Below are 25,529 nucleotides of genomic sequence, written 5' to 3'. Positions count from 1 at the left end.
CCAAAGATGCAATCATCTGTAGTTTCACTAATCTAGATAATAAACTGCAAGTTTGGACACATGAGCAGGTCGGTGTGAAGTTCAGGTCTGTGTGCTGCTTCCTGGCGCCCTTGGCACACGCTCAGCCTTGGCCCCAGACAGGAGCGCGCTCCCTCAGCGACGCAGCTCAGCCAACTGCCGGTGACACGCGGCAAGCGACAACTCCCCCTGTCTTTTCTAACGTCTCTTTTGAAATTGAAAGGTAGAAAAAAAACCAAAGCAAAGGGTCCAATGTAACAACCAATCAATCTGGACCAAAACCTTTGCTGGACAAAAGGGCCCACGGGCCAATTCAGTATTTGAGCAACAATTCGCATAACACACTACAGAGAAATATTTTGTATGGGATTTAGGGTGATACAGCAAAGCTGATACCTATCTTTACACAGTTTACATGTTCACTAAACAAAGTTTTAAATATTATTTGTCTTCCACTTGCTTTTTTTTTCCTTCTCCTTTGTTCCAGTAGTGTTACAGAAAAGTATAAATGCTTAAATTATTTGACACCAGATCTTGTAAAAGCATGTAGCAGCACCAAGGAGTTTTCACTTTCAAAGGAGTTTTTCTTCTAACAGAGGTGTTATCACCATTTTACTCATTGTCAACGAAAGTCAAGGCTGCTAAAAAACCAGGAGACTACAACTAACTAAAAATCTGCATGGTGGAATTAAGCAAGATTACTTCAAGAGGAGTGTATGATTGGCAAATGGAAAATATGCATGTTCAAGAGAAAAAAAATATTAAGATTAAAAAAAAGATATTAAGATTAGTGTGCTGGGAAAAGCACAAAAGTCTTTTGCCAGCAGAAACCCGATTTGGCTCGAGCAGTAGGACCTTAAGCTTCGTGTAGGTAGTAAGGGCTCACGTGCTTAGGAACGGTTGTTTCTCTAGCTTCCTCAAACTACAAAACTCTGGAAGGTTTAAAAATTTCATATTTGAAAATAATGAAATTGAGATAAACATGGGAAAACTCCAGGGAAAAGCATATGACTTAAGGCAACCTCATCTGGGTTAGTTGTAAAATAAGTGTGATCTTAGCAGGAGAAGTAGTGAGCAAAATTAATTTGCCAAGGTTGATCAGCACCTACCTAAAATCCAACTTCAAAAAACAGAAAATAATGTGATCACACAAGTTATTTCCTGAAGAAGTTTGTGCAATGTTATTAAAGACAAGCAAGACGACACATTCATGTTCCAAGACATCTTTTGCCAAAGTATCTTCTATGAGCACAGAACCTGGAAGTTAGATTTGTTTCATGCTCGCGCTGACTGTTAAGAAACTCGTTTGACCAAACAGTTCTTGCACCATTTGATGGAACTGGATGTTCCCAGAAGCTTTCGGGATGAATTTCATTTTGTTCCTCCACTGGCACCTGTTCTTAAATATACATGTGTGTTATATATATAGACCACCACAGTGGTCAATCAGTATCTTCTGAAGTACCAGAAAGTTCTCAAGTTCGCATAAGATGATTTCACAGCTTTAGTCTACAGAGTATTTGTGCCTAAGAGACACAGAGAGTCCAACCTCAGTTAGACTGGCCCCAAAGTAACTAACTTTTTCACTGAAATTTCTCAAAAGCGTCTTTGAAACAGTTTAGTAAGTGTCATTTGTTTGGCTCCTTCATCAGTTAACACAGAACCACTGCTGCAAGGGTGATGCAATCCCTAGTCCATTCAGATGGAAGGGCAACGTCTTAAGTCTTTGCCTAAGTTGGTTCCGAGAAATTTTGCAGCCAAAGTTTTAACTAGTTTAGTTCTAGTTCAGACAAGTTTAGTGCTAGACCAGCCACAGTTTCTCTAGACAGCAAACATGTGAATCATCTGAGTGAGCCATATCCTCAGGGCTGTCAATTCAGCATTCATTAGGTAAATATCAAGATCTAAAGCTGGAATGAAGAACGTGCCCTGCACCAGAGTCCACAGAGGAAAGAGCTCCTGCAGAGTCCTTAGAAGGAATGACAACGTTCTGCCCCACCTCCTGTGAGACAGGTGGACAGAGAGAGAATCTAGATACCTCCGTGCCTGTGTTTTACTGAATCTGAGTTCAAACAAGTTTAATAAGTGGTTTGATAAGTATTCTATTTCATATTACTCTAGTCCTAAAAGAAAAATAAATATCATGAGACATGACCTTATCAGCAAGATTTAAACATCAAAACGTATGCATTGTCTTGAGATGAAGTGAAACATTTACTCAGAGCAGGTTACAGGATGCAATCAACTTCTTTCTTTAAAATATGGCAAGTTAACAGCTTTCATCAAGGCCATTCGCACAGTATGATAGCATAAGACCACTAAGGACTGCAAGATAAATTAAAACTCAAATGTGGAAAGGACTATTGAAAGTTATCTACATTTACAGTTCAATCACACATTTTTATTTAACATCAGTATACAGAGGACAACCCCAGCAAGTTATTTTGTAATGTCAAGTATTTAGTAAAGTTCTTCAGCTGTAACAGTGACAATAGAACAGCTAAAAATAAGCAGTATGAAACAAACATGATCTTCTTAAAATTATAAATATACCAACAATACTTCTTAAAGCTTAATTATTGCAACAGTTAAATTAACAATAGTTCATGTTAGAAAGGCTCTATGAAATTTATTCAAGTTGTCAAGAAATTAGATGGAAGTGTAAAAAGGAAATACATATGAATTTTACTTTTGATTTTCACTAAAGGTAGTCAATACAATTTTGTACAGTATCACCTAACATGTCAATCTTAAACAAACTCCAGTATACAGAATTCATAAAATGCAGAAAAAATATTGTTTAATCTTTACATGTAAATTGACAGTAAATTAACTGACACAATTTTTATTATTGTAACATAAGCAGGCCAGCATTTTAAATATTAATTTAGTAGCTTTATGTTGTTAAAGGGGCGGACATATACAGTCATTCCAAGTACATAATCAAATTTTAAGAGGTGATAATTCAGAACATGGGTTTTCTAAAAAGTGTTTAGTAAAAGTCATGTTATTTCCTAATCCAGACATCCTCATCATAAAGCCTTTACAGGGTTATGATGTCTCCTGGCTTTACTGGAGCCACTAGTCACGCCTTCTCACACACGCACACGCGCAAACACACATACCTTGCTATAAATATCACACCAGTGTACTAGGTTTAAATTCACCCTGACAATGTGGGTATGCTATGTGCAACTTTGCTATTATGCACATTACAGAAAGCTTCAAATTTCAGCATGGTAACCTGAAGTCATACAGCTGTGTTTCAGTTTTACTATAATCATCCCTGAAGTTTATACAGATACCGTATCACGTTAAAAGAAATCTATTTGATAGTACTTAAATACCAGCAATTGAACTTCAATTGTAATGATGAAATGCTCCTTTCCATTGAGGAAGAATTAGTATGTATAGCTGCTCATCTCACTCAAATATAGTACATGAATGTTTAAGTACTTTCACTAAAACAGAAATCAGACTAAAACATGATACTGTACTACAATTGTAGTTAACTAGAAAATTCAAGGATGTTATAATTTAAGTCTAAGTTTTCCTGTACAATAAGTCAAATAAATAAATTCCATGTGCATTTGTTTTACAAAATGGTAGCATGTTTATCTTGCTAGGTTATACACTGCCATTTCACCTGTTTGTGCTTCTGGCCAATCTTACCTTGAGCTTTCTCAAAGGAAACAACAAATCAGCAACTTTTACTGGAGTCACCGTACAAGATGGTGAATAGTTAACTCTAAAGTCAAACATAGAAATCACACGGCTTCTCTGACCACTAAATTCAAAGAAAACTTGTTTTGCATATCCAGGTACCACTTTGGTTTTTTGGGGGTTTTGTTGGGTTGTGGTTTTGTGGTTTGGGTTTGTGGTTTTTTTTTAATTGCTTCTGCAGGTCCTGCAATTCGATTTGAAGTAGCTATAAGGTAACATGAAGTTTACCTTGGTTCCTTTAAAGTTATTTTTCTACATTTTCAGATTTATACAACAGTTCTATAATCCCATTTAGATTTCCCATCAGGGGCAGGGAAAGACAGGAGGAAGTGGAGACAGTTAACTGTCACTGTGTTGGGAAGAAAGTTCATATTCTTGTTAAGGCAACCTATTTTTCTCGCCACCCTGAACCTTCTTCCTCAGATAGAAGCTAACAAAAAGTGAGAGTAAACAATTGAAAGTAATGAACCCTGAGCCTCATTCAACCTGCTTCTAATTGAATTTTGCCATTCACTTCACCTCACTCTGACCGGGAGTTAGTACGACAGTTCTGGAAGCGCAATGCGAGGATAGTATGTCCAGTGAGGAAGCTCAAGGTATGATTATGTATACACTGAAGCTGTAATTTGGAAAGTTGATAAACAAAATGTCAGGACACCCTGTAAGCACTGTACAGCCTATCTACTATCATAAGGATCATGGCTGAAGAGACATTTCTGGATATTTTTTCCACTAAGGGCAGCAGCAGCCCAACCAGAAAAATGAAGAGAACTTGTCATACACCATCCAATTATCCAGCACGTCTTTTTTGATGGCTGTTAAAAATGAGATGGAAAGGTAGCACTGGCTCAATGGAAATTACATTAAGACACTGCAAGCCTGCTTCAGTTTTCCATCCAATTCTTTCTTTAGGCTGGCAGCGGCATGAATTTAATGAAGGCCTTTTGAGGCAATGATGGAAGCAGCAGCAAGATTCAGAAGCTTTCGCTCTAGAGTTGGCAGACAAAAAAGTGACGAGTTTTAAGATCACTTGGGGACCCATATTTCAAAAGGAAGACTAGAAATAGCAGCTTTAAACCCCAGAGTAATGGGATAGCCTAGGATAAAACAGCTGGCAAAACAGAAATGAATGGTATATAACCCAGTAAGAAAGACATTACCATGAGTGTTTTATACTTTGACAATTTTCATTAAATAAAATTATTAAGTGCTTTCCTATAAACTAAAATGATGCTCATAATGTCCTTCTGGCACAAATATTTTCCTATCAAAGCCCTGTAAACATGCCACCAAAATTTAGTTTTTACCAGCAGAGTGAGCTCACTAGAAATGCAAGTGAAATCAGAAAAACAAATTAATTTGAAAATTTCTAAGTAAATACTTCCTAAACAATATGGCATTTACATCAGTGTGCAATATATTCATTTTGAAAGTGATAGCTTCAGCATGAAAATTACTTACCTGTAATTAAAGTTTTCCATATTGGCCAATACATAAATCCTGATTTTTGGTACTGCATACTTTATCTCTGAAATATTTGAAATGTCATATTCCAAATCAAAGTCAATATACATAAATATTTAAGTTATACCCAGTCTAACAAAACCCACCTCAGCCACTGAAAATAAGTTTAACAGTGTAGTGTTTAGTAGTACGCAAAGGAGTCTTAGAACAAAAAGAAAATATAGGTCACAATAGAAATCTGAGGCACTGCTGTATGCTTATAAAGTTAATTCATAAGACACGTGAATTGCACTGAGTCACAGAAGCGGTAACTGCTTTAGTATTTTCATTTAGGACAAACATTTTAAATAGTTTAAGTAGTTTTGGGGACTGCTTTTCCCCCCCCCCCCCCTCCTTAAATTAATGCTAGATCCATAGTTCTTAGGCATAAAATACTATTAGATGACACCCTTCTCTCCAGAAAAGGGTTTACAACTTTTAGTTTTAGATTCAACCTTTAAATATGCATTAAGATGCAGAGTGGACATAGCTCTCTATGCATACCTATGTTGTGGCAAATTTGCTAATATCTCAAAGAAACTTATACAAACAGTTTAAAAAAAAAATTGAGTTTTACTTAAAAGTTTATAGCAATGAAGATGCAGTATATAAATATATATAGTACCTCCACTTCAAGTCAGATTTATGAACCAAATGGTTAAACCCTAATGAACAGCAGATTTCATTTAGGTTGCCCAACATGGCAATATTCAGGTATTCACAGATTATTTCTTTTTCTTCAAGTGATAACCTACATGTCCTTTCAGAAATTTTCATAAAAATAATGGTCCTTTTTGCTAGATCAACTCTGGAAATGTTTTCATAGCTGTATTCCTTTAAGATGTTGCTGACAAACAAAGCTATCGTAGCACAAAGTATTTTTTAATAAAATAATCACCACGTTTAGCTTCATTCAAAATTTAGCTTGCTATACATTGGACAGAAGAAAAACAAATTTTTAATCTGTGTTCAAGTGCATTAACAACAAGAGTTAACACTAGTTAATATATTTTAATGAAGGTTCAACTGATAGAACAAGTGCCAAAAAGCACGAGATTGTCGATGATCAAATTGCCTAACAAAACTGACAGTAACATAACATTGAAACTACTTAGAGAAAGCTTGCATGATTTTTCCCTAACTTAACAAATACATAAATCAAAAAATCAGAGTTCCTTGATAACACTGATTCAATTTCAAGAGCATAAACTACAGTCAGTAAAGGGCTCACAAATCTGTGCATAAAATGGCTGACGGTTTAATAAGAAATGGTTTTACATTAATGGCAGGCCACCACAGAAAAGGATGGAGGAACAAAACACTTTGGTTTTAGTTTTTTCAGAGGCTCACGTTTCTCATTAGACTTAAAAGCAAAAGCTTTTCATAAGCTACTTTCATTGGGAGTGCTGTATTTTGTAGAAAACATTAGAAGGATTATAATTATTTTAGATTGACAAGTTTTACTTCAATTTTTACATAAATAGCTTTCACCATATTGTGGTTATGCTTAAGAGCATTGATCAATAGTTTAGATGCACAGTATTTACTTCTTCTGCTGGAAGGCAACTATACTTAATTGTATCCAAGACACTTCAAATCATTCAGAAATATGGCATGCAGTATCCAAAAGTATGGCTCTGAGGATTTTTTTTTTTTTTTTTTACATTAAGCATAAAGAAATTTTATATTCAACATTCATTTATATTTCAAGAAAACTACCTATTCAGAGTTCTAGTTCTTTGATGCAGCATTAAGGATTAAAACTTACCACTTTACCAGGCCTTGCCCATGTGCAAATAAATCCCTCCTGACAAGCAGTGACTATACAGTCTTCAAGAAAAATTAACACAGTCAGTCTTTCATGTGCTATCTTTTTACAGATAAGAGGCTCTAACAAGGGAACATCTTCCATTCGGGGACAGAGAGGTGTTCCCAAAGTTTTAGCTGGGTCCGTTTTGGTTTTAGTAACTAGGTTCAGTTTGTCACTGCTCTTGCTAGATATATGTCCCATGCTATGATTTCTCTTGTGATCTTTTTCATGGTGTCTTTCCTTCCGATCATGTAGCGATAAGGTTGCAAATTTACTAACACCAGAAGCAATGGCACCATCCATGACACTGCTTTTACTGCCAGCATTTGAGACTGCAGAGTGTGGAAGGCTGTTTGACCGTGGAAGAGGAGGGGGTACAGAGTTTCCAGGTGTTGTGATACTGTTTCCATTACTTCCTGGGTTAGTTCCACCACTTCCAGCAGGTGGACTTGTGGCATTCATGACATTTGTATGTGTCCTTGCTCTTGAGAGAGGTTGGTGGGGGAAGAGGATATCTTCTGTAAGATCCCACAAACAGAGCTGTGTGTCCTGGCCTACCGAACCAAATCTATACGTAACACTCACTGGACGACTGTCTGTAGAGTTCCTTTTGGATAGCCTAGATTGCGTACTATTTGCTCGATCTCTGCCAAAATGAAGGTCTTGGAAATCCTCATCACTTCCGCTAAATTCCATCGGGTCACTCTCTTCTACACTAGTGGTATACGGATCAAACGCAACAACACTGACCCACGATTTATGTCCGTGGCCTCTCGCTATTACCCGACAGTCCACGAAAGACCAAACTGTTACCAAGTCATCCTCTCCACCTGTCACTATGTATTTCCCATCGGGACTCCAACAAACACACAGCAGTCCTCCAAAGTAGCTTTTCATTGTACCATGCAATTCCACCGAATCAAAGTTAAACACACGAAGAAAACCATCCTGGCTCACACACGCCAAGAACTTCCCATCTGGAGAAAAGGCAAATTCATTCAGGGCCCCCTCACCTACTGTCCATTTAAGCAGAGGGTTTCTTGTGGATTTACTCTTGCAAGTGTGAACTGCAAAACTTTCTCCTTGTTTAAGTAGCTGGTAGTGCGGGGCTGTGGTACCACAAGTGTGCTCCACGTTATACAAGTACATATTGCCACTGGAATGAGCTACTAGGAAAAGGCTTTCCGAACCTGGTACCCATTTTACACAGGTTACTCTGGACTTGTCTATTAGTCTCTGTGAAAAACAAAGAAGATACATATCAGAAAGTCTGAAAAATTAAAGTTTTAATGATTAACTGTAAGTCTGAGCTTTTGGGGGGGGGGGGGGGGGGGGGGGGGGGGGGGGGAAGGACGATGACAATACTTAACCAAAGTGAACTCAGCTTTCCAGAAAGGAGCTGTTACGGTATTTGCAAAAACTTATCATCTTATCAGGCAGTAAAAAGAGGAAATTATTTTCAGACAAAGTGCTACCAAAGGTTGTTATTATTATGGTCCGGTCATATTCCACAAAGAACACACTTCAAACAAGCCAACCTGTTGTTATGAATCTAAAGGTGGTGTTATTTTTTGCTGTGTAGGTTGAAGAGCATTGAAAAGGAAACAATCAAGAAAACACAGAATGAGCTAAAGGGAAAAGAGGCAGTTACTCATCTGTACTACACAGCAAATAGGTTACAAATCAACAACAGTAAATTTAGACTCTAGTTTTATCTGAAATCATAAATAAAATCCATCCTCTGAAAGAAGGAAAAAGAGGCTTTAGGAGCCTTTACCAGCTTTTACTGATTCAGGGAGCAAAAGCTACATACACAGTGAGCCTGTTATCATGTGGCTGGAAAGTCTGTCGTTAAATGCACACGTGGTTCAGTGAATTCAGAAGGCACCACATACTCTTCACCTTGGAATTCCCACCCTCCAATTACTTTTCATTCATTAGCCAAGGACCTGTCAATACTCTCAGTTATCACCTGATTAAGAAGTTTCCTTTAAAAAAAAAAAACCCTTTTCAATAGAGTCCATCATTGCAAAAGAATGAACACACACATTAAACAAACATTCCTGATTATGTCTTCAATGCTATATGAACTGAGAGATAAAATTCGACTCCTTGAGTTTGCTAGTGTAGTTCAGGTGGACTTCTAAATCTTACCAAGTCACCCATGGCATCACTCAACTGCAACTTGGCGACAAGTAATTCTTTACATGCACATTCAAGATTTGTATTTGGCATAGACTGATTATAGGCTGAAAGAAGAGCTGAGCTACCAAAAGGCAAGAAGGCAAATACAAAGAATCTAAGGAAATACCAGAACAAGTTACAAAAGCATTAAAAAACAAAGAAGCAACAAAACTAATAGATAACACATTAACGGTTATCCATTCTGGGCCTGTAACTATCACTGCAAAGCAGTACCTTGTCATTTTAGATTATACTGTTACTTCTGTCAACCTCAGTCTAAGACCAGGCAGTCTCTCTTCTGTAATTAGTCAAATTAGCCATTTTGTACTTGAGAGCTGAGACACATAACTTAATCTGGGAACTTTTCTTCTTTAAAAGAACATATTCTTAGCATCTGTTGCAGTATTTTTAAATAGTTTGCCACGTGTTCATTGATATATACCATTCATGTCTCAGTAATGATGATATCAGAGATATTACACAGAAAGTTACTTGGTACATGCCAAGAGAATACGGACAGGGAACATCAGCCCAGCTGGCTTGCTATAGTCTATAGTCTTCTCATTACAAAACTACCACTAACATGGCCACAAAGCAAAACTTCTTGCTCCCCTCTGCTAGAGCAGCTCAACCTGACATACAACCTCTACTCATAACAGCAGTTGCTCACCTTTTACACTAGAAATGGCATTTTAAGTCCACAACCATGTTGGGCTACAGGATCTTAAATATTCTACAGAAATCCTGCAAACCTGATCTTTACCTCAAGGAGGCTACGAACAAGACAGAAGATTGCAATCTGCAATGAGAACAGATTAGCTCAAAGAGACAAGATGCAGAGAGACTTTAAGCTGATATGTAGCAAGTGACCCTTTTCAACCAGCAGGAAGATAAAAACCCTGAAGTTTTAAAAGCTTTCAACTGGGCTCACACACTTCTGCAGCACAACAAAATAAGACCTGAAGTCAGTATGACTGGCAGATGCATTACAAGAATGCAGTATCAAGCAAATCAGTAGAGTAGCTGGGATAAGGAGCTTACGTTCAGTTTGGTAGACTGATAAATGTTTAAAGACTGGTAAATGAAGGAACTTCAGTCACCACTCAGGAAGACAAGCCAAGATTATCTTGGTAGCCATGTTTTGAATAAGCTTGAAGGGACAAAATTAGAGGCATAGCCCACAAAGAAGTGGCAATCAAGGAATATGCATTAAGGTCTGACAAAGAGCTTTGGAAACACAGGTATAGGAAAAGTTTATTAGGAAATAAAATGCAGCTTAAGGCTTTGGTTTAAATAAAAAAGAATAAAAAATAAGATGAAAGAAACCTAAGTCAACTGGCTAGCTTGAGAATAACCAACTATCACCTGGAATCAACTGAATCTGTGAGATATATTTGGTTGGTTTTGGGAATAAGAAAATATCACTAATTTAATTCTGACACAGCTAGAAGGAATACCACTGTTGATGCAGATTGATTTAGGTAGGCAGCCACAAGCTGCATAGTATCACTCACCTCAGCCCTTCAAGTCCCTGTTGTCTTCTACATCAATAGAATTAAAAAGAAGGGAAGAGTAACAAGTTGGACTGCATTAAGGCTAACACATTTTAAGTTCAACATAACCTTCTGTGTCATAACCAGTTAAGTTCTTTCACATATCACATATGATTAAGCACTATCCTGATTGCTTTAGCACAGGTGATAGTCAAAACAGACCTTTGGGCTACCTGAATCACCAAATTACTGACAGGACAGGTGGTGAATTCTACTACCTCTAGTACTAGCACTAAATTTGTCAAAAGTTGTAAGCACTCATTTAGACCACCTTCTGCCTATGAAGACATGTTTATTCTCAATCACTGTCTAAACTCTAAATATATTCAAAACCCAACAGGCACCTTCATCTTGAAGCAAACGAACTGGCTCAAACATCAGTAATCACTGATGTTTCTCTGAAATGGCTTTTAGATACAAGCCAGAACTTCCAAACACATCCAGGGCAAACTTCAATACTGTAACTGACAGATTAAAAATACATAAAAGCTTTAGAATTGGTTGTAACTGCAGATAAGATCAGCGTAGGGAACAAAAATTTGTCATTTAACTCTAGCCTACTGTGCGCATAGTTTTGGTAGCACTGAGCAAACCCTTATGTTAGCTTTGTAGAAAACGGATCATCTCATTTAATTTCCACCAAAACATCAAAGGATGTATTCCCACCACAGTGAAGTAATGCTCGTTACAGCACAGAGAAAAGACAACACAGTCTAATGGAAAGTGGCTTCAGTGCTTCCATCATTTGTGGACTACCACAAGAACTATTTAGCCTGCAGCACAGCTTTACACTGCAGACACTAGACAGTAAACAACATCAAGACCGGAAAACAGGCATTAGACCTTTATGTAAGTATTTCAGCAGAAGTTTTTCCTCCAAACAACTATAGTTCAGCTACAAGAGTGGGAACTCCTCTGTGATATGAAACTCTAGCTGTTCATAGTATTTCTACTGCCATTTGTAATACTTACACTATTATCATGCAACATTAAATCAGAGTTGTATTTACACAAGTAACTTGTTCACATCCAGACTAGCATTCCCAGTGGTGAAATTGCACCAGTGATAAAGTTTGGGGTTTTTCTTGTTTGGGGTGAGGTGTGGGGTTTTTTTGGGGCGGCAGGAGGTGACACTAGTGCAGGGAGAGGAGTGTTAGAACAATGCTAAAATGAACATTTTGACTACTTATGCAGAGGTTTCTACTAGGTTTCCCTGTCCAACATTAAAAGGTTCTCCAGCACTGTTTCCCACTCAACACAAGCAGAGAAAGAGACAGAGCAGGTGGGAAAAAGCAGGTAAGAAGAAAAACGCCCCTCTTCTGATCTAGATGTAGCTACTTTTAGAAAGCTGAGGAGGAATTAGGCAGTTCTAATTATAAAACGTCCCCATTGAGAGCAATATTTCAATATTCTTTGCACAAAGACAGAGCAAGGCAACATCTCTCCAAGGTGGGAAAGATGCTGGCTCAGTTTGAAAGCTGAGCAAGGCTTAACTTCATCTGTAAAACTCTTACCCAGACACCTGCAAAGCTCTTTGCTCTTAGCCCCCCACGATTCACCTGCAGCTTGATTAAAACACAAAAAGGAGAAAAAATACCACACACCACCCCAAAAAAACAATCATCCCCCCAAACCACCCAAATTCCCATAGCTTATCCTCTGCAGAAAATGCTGTCAAAAATTGTACCAGTTACCAGGCATCCAGACACTTACTCTTCTAAGAATGCCAATACTACCGGATAATCAGAGCCAGTGGTCTTGTAACTTGGCATTAGTCCCCCGCCACTAGCACTCCCTTCTATCTTTCCTTGTTGCACAGCAGCAGAAAAAGCAGATGGAGAGTTTCTTCCAGGAACATTACATGGCCAAGACCTCTTAAGCCTTCAGCTTTTTCTGTGAGGCATTCAGCTTGATATCCTAGCCTTCCCCAAGCAAGCTTTTAGGAATTCTTAATACAGACAGTATCTCCTGTAATGTCCTGATCATAAAAATTGTTTTTTCTACCTTATTTAACATTTTGACCATAATATATTAGTTAAATAGGGACTTAAATGTTTTCTTCTTCATTCAGAACCAGAAGCCTCAGAAACAACTGACTGCAGAGCATATGCAGCAATTTAGATTTGTAGACCTTTTTTCCATCAGTTATCTGTCATTAGTTACAGCATTACCCAAACTAGAAAGTCCTAATTTTTAATCTTAAACCCCAAAAGATTCCTTCATGAATAACACTTTTGTGTAGGTATTCCAAGCCAATGAAACAGCTGAGAAACAAAGGTAGCAACTGAATCATAAGCTGTATAGGCAAACAGAGCCATCTACAGAACTCTGAGAATCTAGGACCTTTAATACCACAAACACATTGCATGCAACAACGTAAAGATTTCTACTTACTTCCTCATTAAATAATTTGCTAGTTTCTTTTTTAATAGGGTCTATAAGTTGGACCTGGCCTGCAGAGAAGCCCACTAGAAGAGACACACTTTCTGCTGTGGCTGTTAAGTGATTGAAGTCATGGCATGTAGGTTGTGTTCCTTTGTATATCCTTTTGTCTATTGGTTTACTCAAGTCCGCAGCCTGCAAAGAGAGCAAACAGAATTAAGAGTTTATCACAATGCGTGCACAAAACCAGTTCTATTTGCAAATAATGTTTACAAACCCCCAGTTTAAAAAGCAGCTTTGTATTTATCAAAGATATCCAATATGTCATCAAAAGGTTTATCTTTTCATATAATGCAATACTTGTGTTTTTCAGTTTTGCTAAACACTACACCTACTATAGCCTTTGGAACTACATCACCTGACAAAACAACGACAACCATTCAGTAACACAAAGGCTCTGGTGATTCCTCAAGATCAACCTACTCCCAGAAGGCTTCTCTTGCCAGAAGAGGCATTCCATCCCAGAGACAAGATATCTCCTGCTTTCCTGGTAGCAGCTTTCTCAATATTAATTACAACCAATTTTGGATTAAAAATAGTATATTCTCAATCACCTGGTTCTTTTCCTGTAAGTCTATCCTTTCAAAGCAGGCAAACATATGATATTGGTCTCAATTAAAAAATGATCAACTAGATCCTAGGAGATCATATTCTAAGAACACTGACTCACGATGCTGATACTGTCATTATAAAATACATTTTAAGCCATTAAGCTACAAAGTAATTGTGCTTCTGACACTGAACACAGAATTCAAATATAGCTCAGACAAAATAAGTGCTAACAAAACTGAGGAACTTCAATATAAACAACTGAAGATCTGGCACAGAAGTGTCAGAAGGAACAGAAAAGCAATTTAAAATGCTCTCTCAGTTGTGTAACCCATGTTTATCCCCATATCACTTCTGAACAGACAACCTAATCTTCCATCATCCAGAGATTAAAACCCACACATATAATATGCAAGATCATACATCAGGTTCAACCTTTTTTTTAACTACCTATTTACTAGGTTCAGAGTCTGTAATTAGAAAGCTGCAGATACTCAACAATATTACAGACCTGAGACAATATGTGATTTGGAACTCCGATTCTAATTTTGATATATACTTTTTCAGTATTTTTAGGCAGAGGAAATTGGGCCAGCAATACAAGAAATAAAACTTCTTTGAGGAGGAGGAAAAGCTTCACATAAGAGAAAATTACTCCAGTGTATTAAACCTTCAAGGATGAGGTCTAAAGAGCAGCAAATCCTTGGTGTGCATGGAGCTACACAGACGGAAACTAAACCTGTCAGTAGGGAAAAATTGTAACTACCTGCACAGTGAATCATGTCAGGTGAGCCATTTCCGAGGCAAATTTATCTATGGGATATGCATGATAAGCATATATACGCATCAGTATTAAAGTTGCACTACTGTTTTGCAGCATATATTATAAACCAGTTTAATCAGGTGTATGGCCTCCTGGTTGAAAACTCCAAAATGAGATGATGTATTTCAACTTCTAAAGTCAGCAGATTAAAAAGTTATTCTCCAGAGCCCAGAGATCTATTATAAGCTAAAAAAGAATATTAGCAATACCTTTTCAAGGAGAACTTAAATAGAATACTGGCTCTACTGGGAGATCATAGGATAAGGTGCATGCCTACCAAGGAGCATTCACAGACAGATGTAAATCTGTAATTTGAAGCTGAAAGATCAAACCCTAGAGGCCTAAGGCAGTTATCTTTTACAGTGTGCAACAGTCCCTTGTCCTGTATCAATACAAAATAAGTGATACCATAGAATCATAGAATGGTTTGGGTTGGAAGGGACCTTAAAGATCACCTAGTTCCAACCCCCCTGCCTCAGGCAGGAACACCCTCCACTAGACCAGGTTGCCCAAAGCCTCATCCAACCTGGTCTTAAACACTTCCAGGGATGGGGTTATCAAGAGATAACTCTCAAAATTGACATGTTTCTATCTGGAAGACCGTTCTACAGAAACATATAGATGCATCCCTCCACACCTCAAAGAAATACAGAGTTAATGAGGTTAACTTACAGGATTCAAGGCTGTGTCCTCTGGACAACAGTTCCAGCAGGACCCAATACCTAAGCAGGAAGATCCCTTTTAAAGTAAATAGAACTCAGCCTGATTCATGCTGAATGATCAGAGAACCACAGACTCTCCAAGCCAGCAAAAACCACAGGTATTCCCAGGTGGTTCTTCTGAGTCCTCACTATCCTTTCAAGCAACAAAGAATCAACAGGTGGCTCTTTTCAGATTGGAACCGTATCTTGATCTTTTGTCTGGTTGAGGTTTTGTATCACTAGCTTTTGTTTTTGTTGTGCAACAAATTTGGAGAACTGAAGTTCCTCATCTTCTGAAATTGTCTAATAACAGATCTAGCAAGGCATGAAATTCTGATAAATTAAATCTAAGCACAGACTTCACTATGCTTGTTCTAGCTGTTCTCTGAGAGCCAGATGGCAGTGACAATCTGTCTGAACTTAAATGGAGTATAAATAAACTAATTCAACCCAGAATTAACCAAGCTTCTACTGACAGTGATGCCCCGCCTTTTATTTCCATGCAGCTAGTGTTTTCAGTTATAAAATAGTTGTCTTACGGAGATAAGACAAATCTACAAGCACAAAAGTACTCCTTTGGTCTTGATCTCTCTTAATTAAAAGACAGGGTAGAATCAATGAGCATAAGAACTAGGAGACATTTTCTTTATTTCTGCACAGTTGAAGGTCGCTATTGGATTTTGGTAAGAACAAGAAAAGCGTTTACTCATAAAATTCAATCACGTTTGGGACTCAGCATTTCATTAGCTCACCACTAAATAGCAATAGCAAATGGACTCTGTGGATGATCTGATACTCAGAAAAGAGCTTTTACATGAGATCTGAGTCCGTAACTGTCAAACCCTAGGACATGACACTATTTACTGAACAAGGTGATGTGAACAGCCCCCCTCTCAGAAGAATAGTGATGTACTTTGAAAGAGAATAGAAAGATCTTGGAATTAAGTGTTACCAAACGTGGAGGTTAAAAGCACAGGATCAGGCACCCTCACCCCTACTTGAGCTGGTAGCAAGCTATTTGCATGCTTCCTGTCCCAGTTCCTTCAAGATTTTCTTCTGAAAAACACTCAGCACTATTCCAGCCTGTCTCCTTTGAGAAACTCACTCCACTGTGGATGATTCATGATGAGAGCAATACTTTATAATCACATCTGAAAGAAGGTTGGGGCATTTAATGCAAGGCTAAGAATCAATACCATCCTTCCTTCGAATAAAAATCTGTGCAAGCCATTGAGGTACATCTTAGCTAACCAAGACCCTGGTATTAACACCTGGGCCAACCGGTATCTGCGTTAGAAGTCTGTTCCTTCCAATATACAGTGGTATTTCAAATACCCCTTGGGCAAAGGAACAAGGAATAATTGTTATCAGGCAACAAGAACACAAGGAATCTCACACACCACCTGTCTACAGTCAGTGATACAGCTGAACTAAATTGGTGTACCCTGGGCATCAACAGCTTCCAAGTTCTGTCTTTGAACAGATTAAAACTCTGTAGAGAACCTCACACTCACAGAAGAAAAATTGACCAACTTTGCCATTTGGTTCTCTCTGATGAATTCATACTCATAATAAAACATGAACCATGTAAATGTTTTGGGGACTTCCTAGTCCCATTTAGTTAACTCTCACAGCATGCTATTTTAACAAAATTACCCCCACTCTGCTGGCATAGGGAGGAAAAAAAATAAAAATCCAACAGTCTAGCAGTTGCCTATTCACCCTGAATCATAACTTCCAGCAGAAAGACAGTAAAATGGAACATCTTAACCACAGCTTTAAATACCTAAACACTAAGAAGAAAACAGGGCGGGGGGAATCATTTACCTCAGTCTGAAGCAAATATTTAAGTTTTCAGATTCTGATGTTTGAAATGTCCAATTAGGATGGGCATCAATAACCTTGGTTCTGTAGCTGTATGTAATTCTAAGGTCACAGCCAGATTAACATCTGTCCAAGATTCATTCTTTTTATGTACTATTGATCTGAGACTTAGAGCTTTCATACTAAGACTTCCCAAACAATGAATCACATTAAATGCTGATTTGAAATAATCATGGTCCTTGACAGATGTGATTTCTTCCTGTATCTTTTCTTTTCCTAACTTATATCTGCAGCTTTCTGCAAATTTTAGTTGAATGAAATGTATCATAGCTGCTACATTTCTTTCCAAGCTAAAAAATATCTCCAAGATCAGAAAGAAAAGGAGTTATTTATTCACTTATCTTGGATAATTTCAAGTGTAGTCATCAAAACGCTCCCTTTAGATACTTAACAGTATTTAATATCACATTTGCCAGGAGACTGGCTTTCAATGGGTCATACTTATAAGAGATTGAGACAGAATATTAGGTCTGTAAGCCTGGAAGCGAGGGCAAACATTTAATAAAAATTTTACTTCTAAAAATGCTCTTAAGAAAAATCTCTCTTGTCCAGAAAAATAATTGATCTTGAACAGCAGATTACAGATTGGCTATGTATGTAGAGCTCTAGCGCAAAATAAAAAAGAATACACAAAGAACCAAGATACTATACTTTTAAAAACAATTTCCTCAGCATTTCTGGAGCTTGGAATTCACAACTTATTACTTGTAGCTTGGTATCTCTTCAATACCTTGCTGTCCAGTGATTTAATGGTCCCTGGTCTATAAACAGAACAATTTAAGAAAGCTGTGTTTGTTATAATGGTATACAAGTAACATGAGAAATCAACTCTTAGAATTATTACTAAGTGAACTTTTTGAACTTCACAGGTGCTCTTTAAACCCTAGCTGAAAAAAAGAGGCAAGGTAACCCTTGCTGCAGCACTTTGCCTTACAGTATCCCCTAGTGAACAGTGTCTTCCAGGACAAACTTGCTCACTGTTTTAGCAAGGACAGAGAAAACCTAAACCAGTAGGCCCCTTACAGCTTGTTTATTCCTCCTCAATGTCTGTGCTGGTCTCCCTTTCCTTCCTGCAGAGCTAACTGAAGGACAGAGAAAGTTGAGGAACATGGCAGGAAAGCTGTATCTTAGGAGCTTTTGCAGAATTTTCTGGTGAACTCTGTTCATTGTTTCTGTACACAAGTGTTTCATCATAGAACAATTTGGGTTGGAAGGAACCTTAAAAGATCATCTAGTTCCAACCCCCCTGCCATGGGCAGGGACACCCTCCACCAGACCAGGTTGCGCAAAGCCCCATCCAACCTGGCCTTGAACACTTCCAGGGATCCAGGGGCAGCCACAACTTCTCTGGGCAACCTGTTCCAGTGCCTCACCACCCTCACAGTAAAGAATTTCTTCCTAATACCTAATCTAAATCTACCCTCCTTCAGCTTAAGGCCATTACCCCCTGTCCTATCACTGCCCTTGTAAACAGTCCCTCCCCATCTTTCTTGTAGGCCCCTTTAGGTACTGGAAGGCTGCAACAAGGTCTCCTTGGAGCTTTCTCGCCTCCAGGCTGAACACCACCAACTCTCTCAGCCTGTCTTCGTAGGAGAGGTGCTCCAGCCCTCAGATCATCCTTGTGGCCTCCTCTGAACTCGTTCCAACAGCTCCATGTCCTTCTTATGCTGGGGACCCCAGAGCTGAACACAGTACTCCAGGTGGGGTTTCATGAGGTGGAGTAGAATAGTAGTGGGAGAATTTCCTCCCTCAACATGCTGGTCATGCCTCTGGATCTGCCAGAAATACAAGCTTCAATACTTCACACTGGAAATCCCTCTACTTAATTATCAAAGGAGTAGATTTCCAGATTTTATTTTGTAGAGCCCAAATACAGCTCACTTTATTAGTAATAGAATCATTTGTAGTTACTTCAAGCTGCTCATAGCTGACCCTGCTTTGGGCAGGAGGTTAGACTAGAGACTCTCAAAAGGTCCCTTCCAACCTGAATGACCCTGAGATCCTAACCTTAGCATCAACCAAAGCAGCAGCAACATGGCCACTCCCAGCTTACTTAACAGATCTGCTTTATGTCTTAAAGGAACTTCATGCAGGAAGGAAACTAGAGAAACAAGTTAGTTGTCTTTCCCTATAATGAACATTGATGTAGAGCAAAAGTTCTGCTTAATTTATATGAGATACACAACAGAAAGTCCAGGCAACACTTCCCGCAACTATAAAGCCCTAATAATGCATTCCTCAGTGGAGCTGACAGTGCCATAGCCAATCAGTAATAAACTTGCTTCTACAAACATAACTGCACGTAAGCTGACAGACAGCTGACCTTAGCTTTCTCAGTAGAAAGTTTAAAGCCTGGCAAGAACTCACATCAGTCCCAGGATCTCTTCAACAGCACAAGTCTTTTGGGTAGTGTACAAGTGAACACACATTCAGGGCCACTTTAGAAGCCCCCAGAAAACTTAAAAACTAATTTGAAAGCTTCTGGGAACAGTTATAAATAAAAAAAAAAATTAATTCTCTTCAGGATTCTATAAAAAGCCAGCAGACAATCACCATTTGTAAAGTTGTCCTATTTATACATAGCTACAACAGGTTTCTTAAGTAAGAGCTGCTTCTTCCATACCCGAGTGATGTGCTTAGCTTTAAGGGTTGCATAACAGGTGTCTTTTGTGTACACACAGACTAGTTTTAAGTGTCTCCTAAGCCTTGCAAAGCCATTAATGACAGAAAAATTTTATGTCTTTATTTTGCAACATTGCATTCAATGCACCTGCTTTATATTAAAGTCACATTTTTAAACCTCAAGAGAATTAGTATTTCATTTTTAATTTTGCTTTTAAAATTTAGCTAAACTTTCAACTCTATGAATTGAAGCACCAATAGCTTAACACAACAGCACAACCAATGCTGGAGTTGCTGCCAACTAATGTAATGGCAAGTATGAACTAACACTAAAAATAAGCAGACATATTCACTTTCCCTTATTCCTCTCTAACTGAAGGCAAGAGTACCTATGAGAAAGGGACAAAAGTTGCACTGGACAATATGAATTTTGAAAATTGAAAACTAAAGAATTGGGATAAAAAAATTAGCAGGCAGGGGAAAAAAATCTGCTACTTTTAACACACTGCCTCAAAGACTTTCCATTAAGGTATCTCTCTATAGCTTCCTTTCTCTAGAAAGTCTCCAGAAGACATAGCTGCCAATTTCTGCCCTTTTTACTTTCATAAATCTTAAGATCCTAATCTTCAAGTCCTGATCATTATTAATTTGGCTTCAGTGGCATATCTTCTGATGCACTTTTTCTAATACATATTTTGAAAGATCTCAAAGTTTAAAATAATTTGCATTTATACCTGCTTCCAATAAAAGCATTTCAAGATTTATTTCCACTCAACAGAACATTTACCCTCCTGAACAACACTGTTCCTCATAAATGCATTCCTGTATCTTTGCAGAAGGTTTTTTATAAGTTACAAAGCACTTCGTTAAATGCTGAACAGGAACACTTACAGCATGTGACAGAGTTTCTAGGATACTGTATAAGAACAGCTCTGTTAGTAAAACAGGGACACCAAGTAATTTTATTTAACCTAATTTTTTTCAAGTGTTCTACACAGTTCATCCATAACAAAGTCTTAAAGATCAGTTTTGTACAAAGCTGCTTGCAAATTTGGGAAGCTACTTGATATTCTTCTCCCTTCTAGATTTAACCTGCACTTGGGGCCATACAAGACATACATGACTTTTGAAAGGAGAAATGCATTACTTAATAAAATTTCAGCATTTATTCATACAGCAGACAACTATGACAACATACATTAAGATAAAAGCTCTAGTCCAGACAACTGGACATAAATTCGTATTTAGGCAAAGATCAGTTTAGTTTTCTGAAACATCCAATAAAATAATCATATTCTGTTTCCAGAAGAATTATTCTAAGCACTTAAACAGAGGAAAGAGCACACACTGGTTTGAAATAAATCTACATGATATTAACTGAACCAACGGTTATATAATTGGCAAGATCAAGAAAGTGGATGTGAACATCATAAACAGCATGCAGAAAGGACTGTTTGATTTACAATCTACCATAACAATGTTAACTCCATTTTAGTAAGGCTATAAACCAAAATATTTATCTGGTTACAGTATAGATAACTTCCAATAGGATGCGCTTATGTAAGGTGAAAGCACCAGTCAACCAATAATTCTAGAAAAAGTAGACATTTTTATTTTAAAAGACTTCAAAAGCCCCAAACAGCAGACTCCCCAAAAAAGAAATTTTTTTTTTTTTTTTTTTTTTTTGCAAACCCAAACCCCCATTTGCTTCACAGGTGCATACAGAATCAACTTACCCTTTGTTTCTCTGTAAAACTGGGCAAAGGGCATTAAAGTAGGACAGGAATGTTAACACATTTGAACTACTGTAGGCCAGGAAGGCTGAGGTAAATTGAAACAAGGTTTTGAACCCCTCCACGCAAAAATACCTCCTCTGTCTTCTGAGCAGAGAACAGTGCTGCTGCTTCCATCTGTCACAACTCAACAGAGGTCTCAAGTCACTGAAATTGTTCCTTTAGAAACTTAAAGCATTTTCAGTTCAACGCATTACTCATTTGGTAAAATTTACACCCATGCTGTCACTGCTCCTTTTGTGTGGAAGACCAAAAGGTACAACTTGTGACAGTGCTGTTCAAAGAGCAAGGTCAGACCCAAAGTGTTCTAATGAACGGACCACAACCCTCAGCACAGCTCTCCAGAGCAAGTCCTGGTTAGTCCTGAAAAAGTCTGAAAGCAGTGCTTATCATCTCTGAAAGAAACCGAACAGCCTGCTCCCTCCAGGAAGTAGACTGGAAGCACTCCAAGTAACTCGAGCAATCTTCAGCTGCACTATAATCAAATCACTAAAACTTCAGGGAAGCAACATGACATTGTTAACTTTTCAAAAGGTATTTGCTTTAAAAAAAGTTAAATTTTTTACACCTGCAGAAAAAAAAATATCTGTCCCTTTCCTCCCTAGAAGCACTCCAATTTTTAAATCACACTTTGCACAATACTGCTTTACTATGATACAGAAAGAACACAAGAGCTTTAATTTGTTCTTGAACATCAAAAAAACCACTTAGAAACCCACACTGAAGAACAGTTAACAAAAGTAGTATTTCGCAGTTCCTTTTGCAAAGTTCACTTTATTGTGGGTGTCAGTTAACAACATGATCAATTCAGACAGAAATTGAGACTATGACTTCAATGTTATGTGCTTGGCCATACTAAATCTGTAAACAGGCTGGTTAAACTCAAACAACTCTGAACGTAGTCACTGTATCACACAGTCCCAACAGACATGAACTGAATTAGATATTCTATTTTGGTTTAAGCAATTAGTTGCCTTTTTTTTTTTTAATAGGAAGAAGGCAAAGAAGGCACGATATCAGTATTATTGTCTCTTCCCACTGGCTAGTCTACAGAATTTTGGCTCAACTGTAGCTCAGCCTGGTGGATAAAAATCTCTCCAACCTAAACCTAATTCAGAATCACGTATGTTCTGCATGCAATGCAGACACCTTCCTCCTCTTCTCCCCCCACTCAGCTCTTTTTAAGGAGATATGCAAGAAAGACATCTCACTGTGCAGTTTTAAGTTCAAAACAATGATCTCTCAGGGCTATTAATAAACCATGGGTGCCAGGTCACTATTTATACTGGTCTCTCCCTCACTGGCATAAAAATTAAGACACAGATTTAACAAGTCATGGTACATACATATTTCATAATCATGGACTGCAGAACTGGACTACAATGCAAGATTTTTTTTTACTCCAGTACCATTTCTTCAACAGTGGGCAGATACATGTTCCAGAAGTAAGTTCAAGAAGTCAGCTGCATTAATGGCTTATTGCCCATCCTAGATTTCTTTCAGGAAGCCATTTAAATTGCAAATATGGAGGTTTAATAACCCTTTACAGGATTTTTTTTTCAGTAACTACTGCATGGAATTGCAAATATTGCCAGATTATTTTTTTTTAAACACCCATCTTCTTTTCATTATTTACTTAGATGACCGAAGCAACACATCCTGATAAAATTAAATATGTGGAAAAAAGTATCAGTTCTGAATTTTGTTCCCCTCTGATTCTACTCAATACCTTCGTATTCCCAGGAAGAGACAATGATGTCTAACATTTCTTATATACACAGCACTTATATTGCTTACAAGAATAAGCAGTCGCATCCTTTTCAGTATTTCCATGGAAGTTTTCAGCTATCACAATTTTCACCATTTCTCTGAATCTCTTTGTAATAATCTTTTTTTTTTAGGCCTGTATGAACACTTACAGATGGATCTACTGATTTATACAATGCAATATGATTTACTCCATTCTTGTTTCTAATATTCTTCCCCATTCCATTTCTTATAATAAAGAAAAAATAAGACTCAAATATTGATTGATTAAAGCAGTCATCATAGCAATTCCCTCTTCTTTTTATGTAGTGGTTCCAAACTGACTCAAGTTTTTCCCTCCAGTGTGTGCCACCAAAAGATTAGTGAGAACCAACAGTCCTGCTCATTCACCTAGCATAACCGCATCTCCCAAGTTTCTTACAATTGCCTCTTGCCTTGACAGTTAGTCAGTCAAATCAGTCCACCTTCAATTTCTGCTGCTTTTCTCCTTTATTTCTTTTCCTGAAGTTACAGATGTACCACAGAACTATAAATTACCATATATTAAACTTAGTGGGATGAAAGCTATTTCAATTTTTATTTACTGTGGCTAATCAATGGCACAGTTCACTTCCTGTGGCCTCCCAGTTAAACCCTGGTATAAACTTGCAGATGTTTTCACATTCTACTTTTGTTTTAATTATAAAGCAATCAGTAAATCCTTTTTAAAGATGTCAGCAAAAAGCACAGACTAACCTGTAATTCAATATAACAGTTACTATTTGTAACAAGTCTGCAACTCGGCCTCTTTACACTTAAAACTCATGAGAACTCCTGAACGCCATTTCAGCCTAATACTAAACTGCTTGTTCCATCACCTTCAACACTTCATGTTCCAGTAACACCACTTCCTTGTAATCACGACATCAAGCCTTCCTTCCCAAGTCACCATGTCCTATAAAGGCAGAAGCAAATTAATCATAGTTTCTCAATAATAACAACAATCTAAACTGCTTTCCCTTAGCCTCCAACTATCTAACAATCTCGGATCCAGATTATGCAATGTATAAAGCGATGAGGTTCAGCCACATGTCAGGGTAGGTGCACACAATCTCAATGTCCAACTATGAGTCTAGCCTTGATCTTCAGTGAGTTTTTAGTAGTCTCTCAAGCCACAGAATGGCCTTTCTACATAACAGCTTACCCTTTGGGGCATAAGATTTAGGAAAAGATACATGTAAATACACATACTAATTTACATTCAGAAGGCGAAAATAACTGATTTGCATGTGACCACACCCATGGAAAACTGTACAGCAAGTCACATGCAATAATGTCAGTTTGCCACAACATACTGACAGGACTGCAATATGAAATACTGTGTTCACAGACAGATGATGAAACAGGGAAACAATCAAACTGAGAATCACCCCATTAAAACACCAACATACAGATCTTTGTTTCAGCCTTAAGACAAACAACTGTGGGAAAGTTAATTAAATACTCAAGATCTTTAACATACACAAATCATTAAATATATATATGGATTATATATATATGATCTAACAATTATTAACATAGACAAATCATTATATATACACACACACTATACTGGTCACATCTGTTAAACAAGACATGGCACACTGAAAATATGTCAACCTTGATTACAGTACTTAAGTAATTTATCTGTCTCCAAGAGGCTATTCTGTTCACTCAATGCCCTTACAGTTAGAGGGCAAGCCAACAAAGAACGTCACTCTTCTCTGCTTGTGAATATTGCCTGCTTTGTGCAAAACTCCAAACTGCCAATTAAAATTTGCTTGATAAAATAGGATTTTAAGACAGTATTCTTTGGAAAAGGGACTCTAGTAAAATCTAAACAATTACATTTGTTCTCCAAAGTGATTGTTTCAGTTTACAAGTTTTCTTTTGTGTATCTTAGTTTCCAAACTTTAGCATGAATTTCCTACTGTGTTTGCCATGGTAACCAAGCAGCCTGAGCCTCTACTTGAAATTCTGTTTAACTGTTTAGTGCTGCATGTTGATCAAGATACATTAACATCCTAATGTATTCCAAAGAGCAAAGGAAGCAATTCTCATACTAGAGGAATCACCTTATTAACTATTACAAGCCTCAAAGGATTTTTGCTGTTGTTTAAGATGGGAGGACAATGGGGA

General features: G+C 37.7%; 1 protein-coding gene across 8 annotated transcripts in view; it reads right to left on the bottom strand.

Moving 5' to 3' along the window:
* Positions 1–25,529, bottom strand: part of WDR20 (WD repeat domain 20) — a 48,864-nt gene that overhangs the window by 6,243 nt on the left and 17,092 nt on the right. Inside the window, exons 2-4 of one of the 8 annotated variants that reach the window (XR_008577223.1) lie at positions 13,186–13,368; positions 7,013–8,290; positions 5,203–5,269 (exon numbers count right to left, since the gene is read on the bottom strand). Coding sequence is in view for 5 of the 8 variants with exons in the window: in XM_054826134.1 (XP_054682109.1) it covers positions 2,260–2,343; positions 7,013–8,290; positions 13,186–13,368 (1,545 nt within the window). In the remaining 3 variants the exon portion in view is untranslated. Of the gene's footprint in view, positions 1–2,045; positions 2,344–2,397; positions 8,291–13,185; positions 13,369–25,529 lie in introns of those variants that run through there. The other 7 variants (XM_054826134.1, XM_054826131.1, XM_054826132.1 and 4 more) reach the window with 7 other exon arrangements.

The sequence above is a fragment of the Grus americana genome, chromosome 5, assembly GCF_028858705.1.
Source record: "Grus americana isolate bGruAme1 chromosome 5, bGruAme1.mat, whole genome shotgun sequence".
NCBI classification, from domain to species: Eukaryota; Metazoa; Chordata; class Aves; order Gruiformes; family Gruidae; genus Grus; species Grus americana.
The sequence above is the reverse complement of the archived record's forward strand: the minus strand, read 5'-3'. Positions and strand labels throughout refer to the sequence as shown.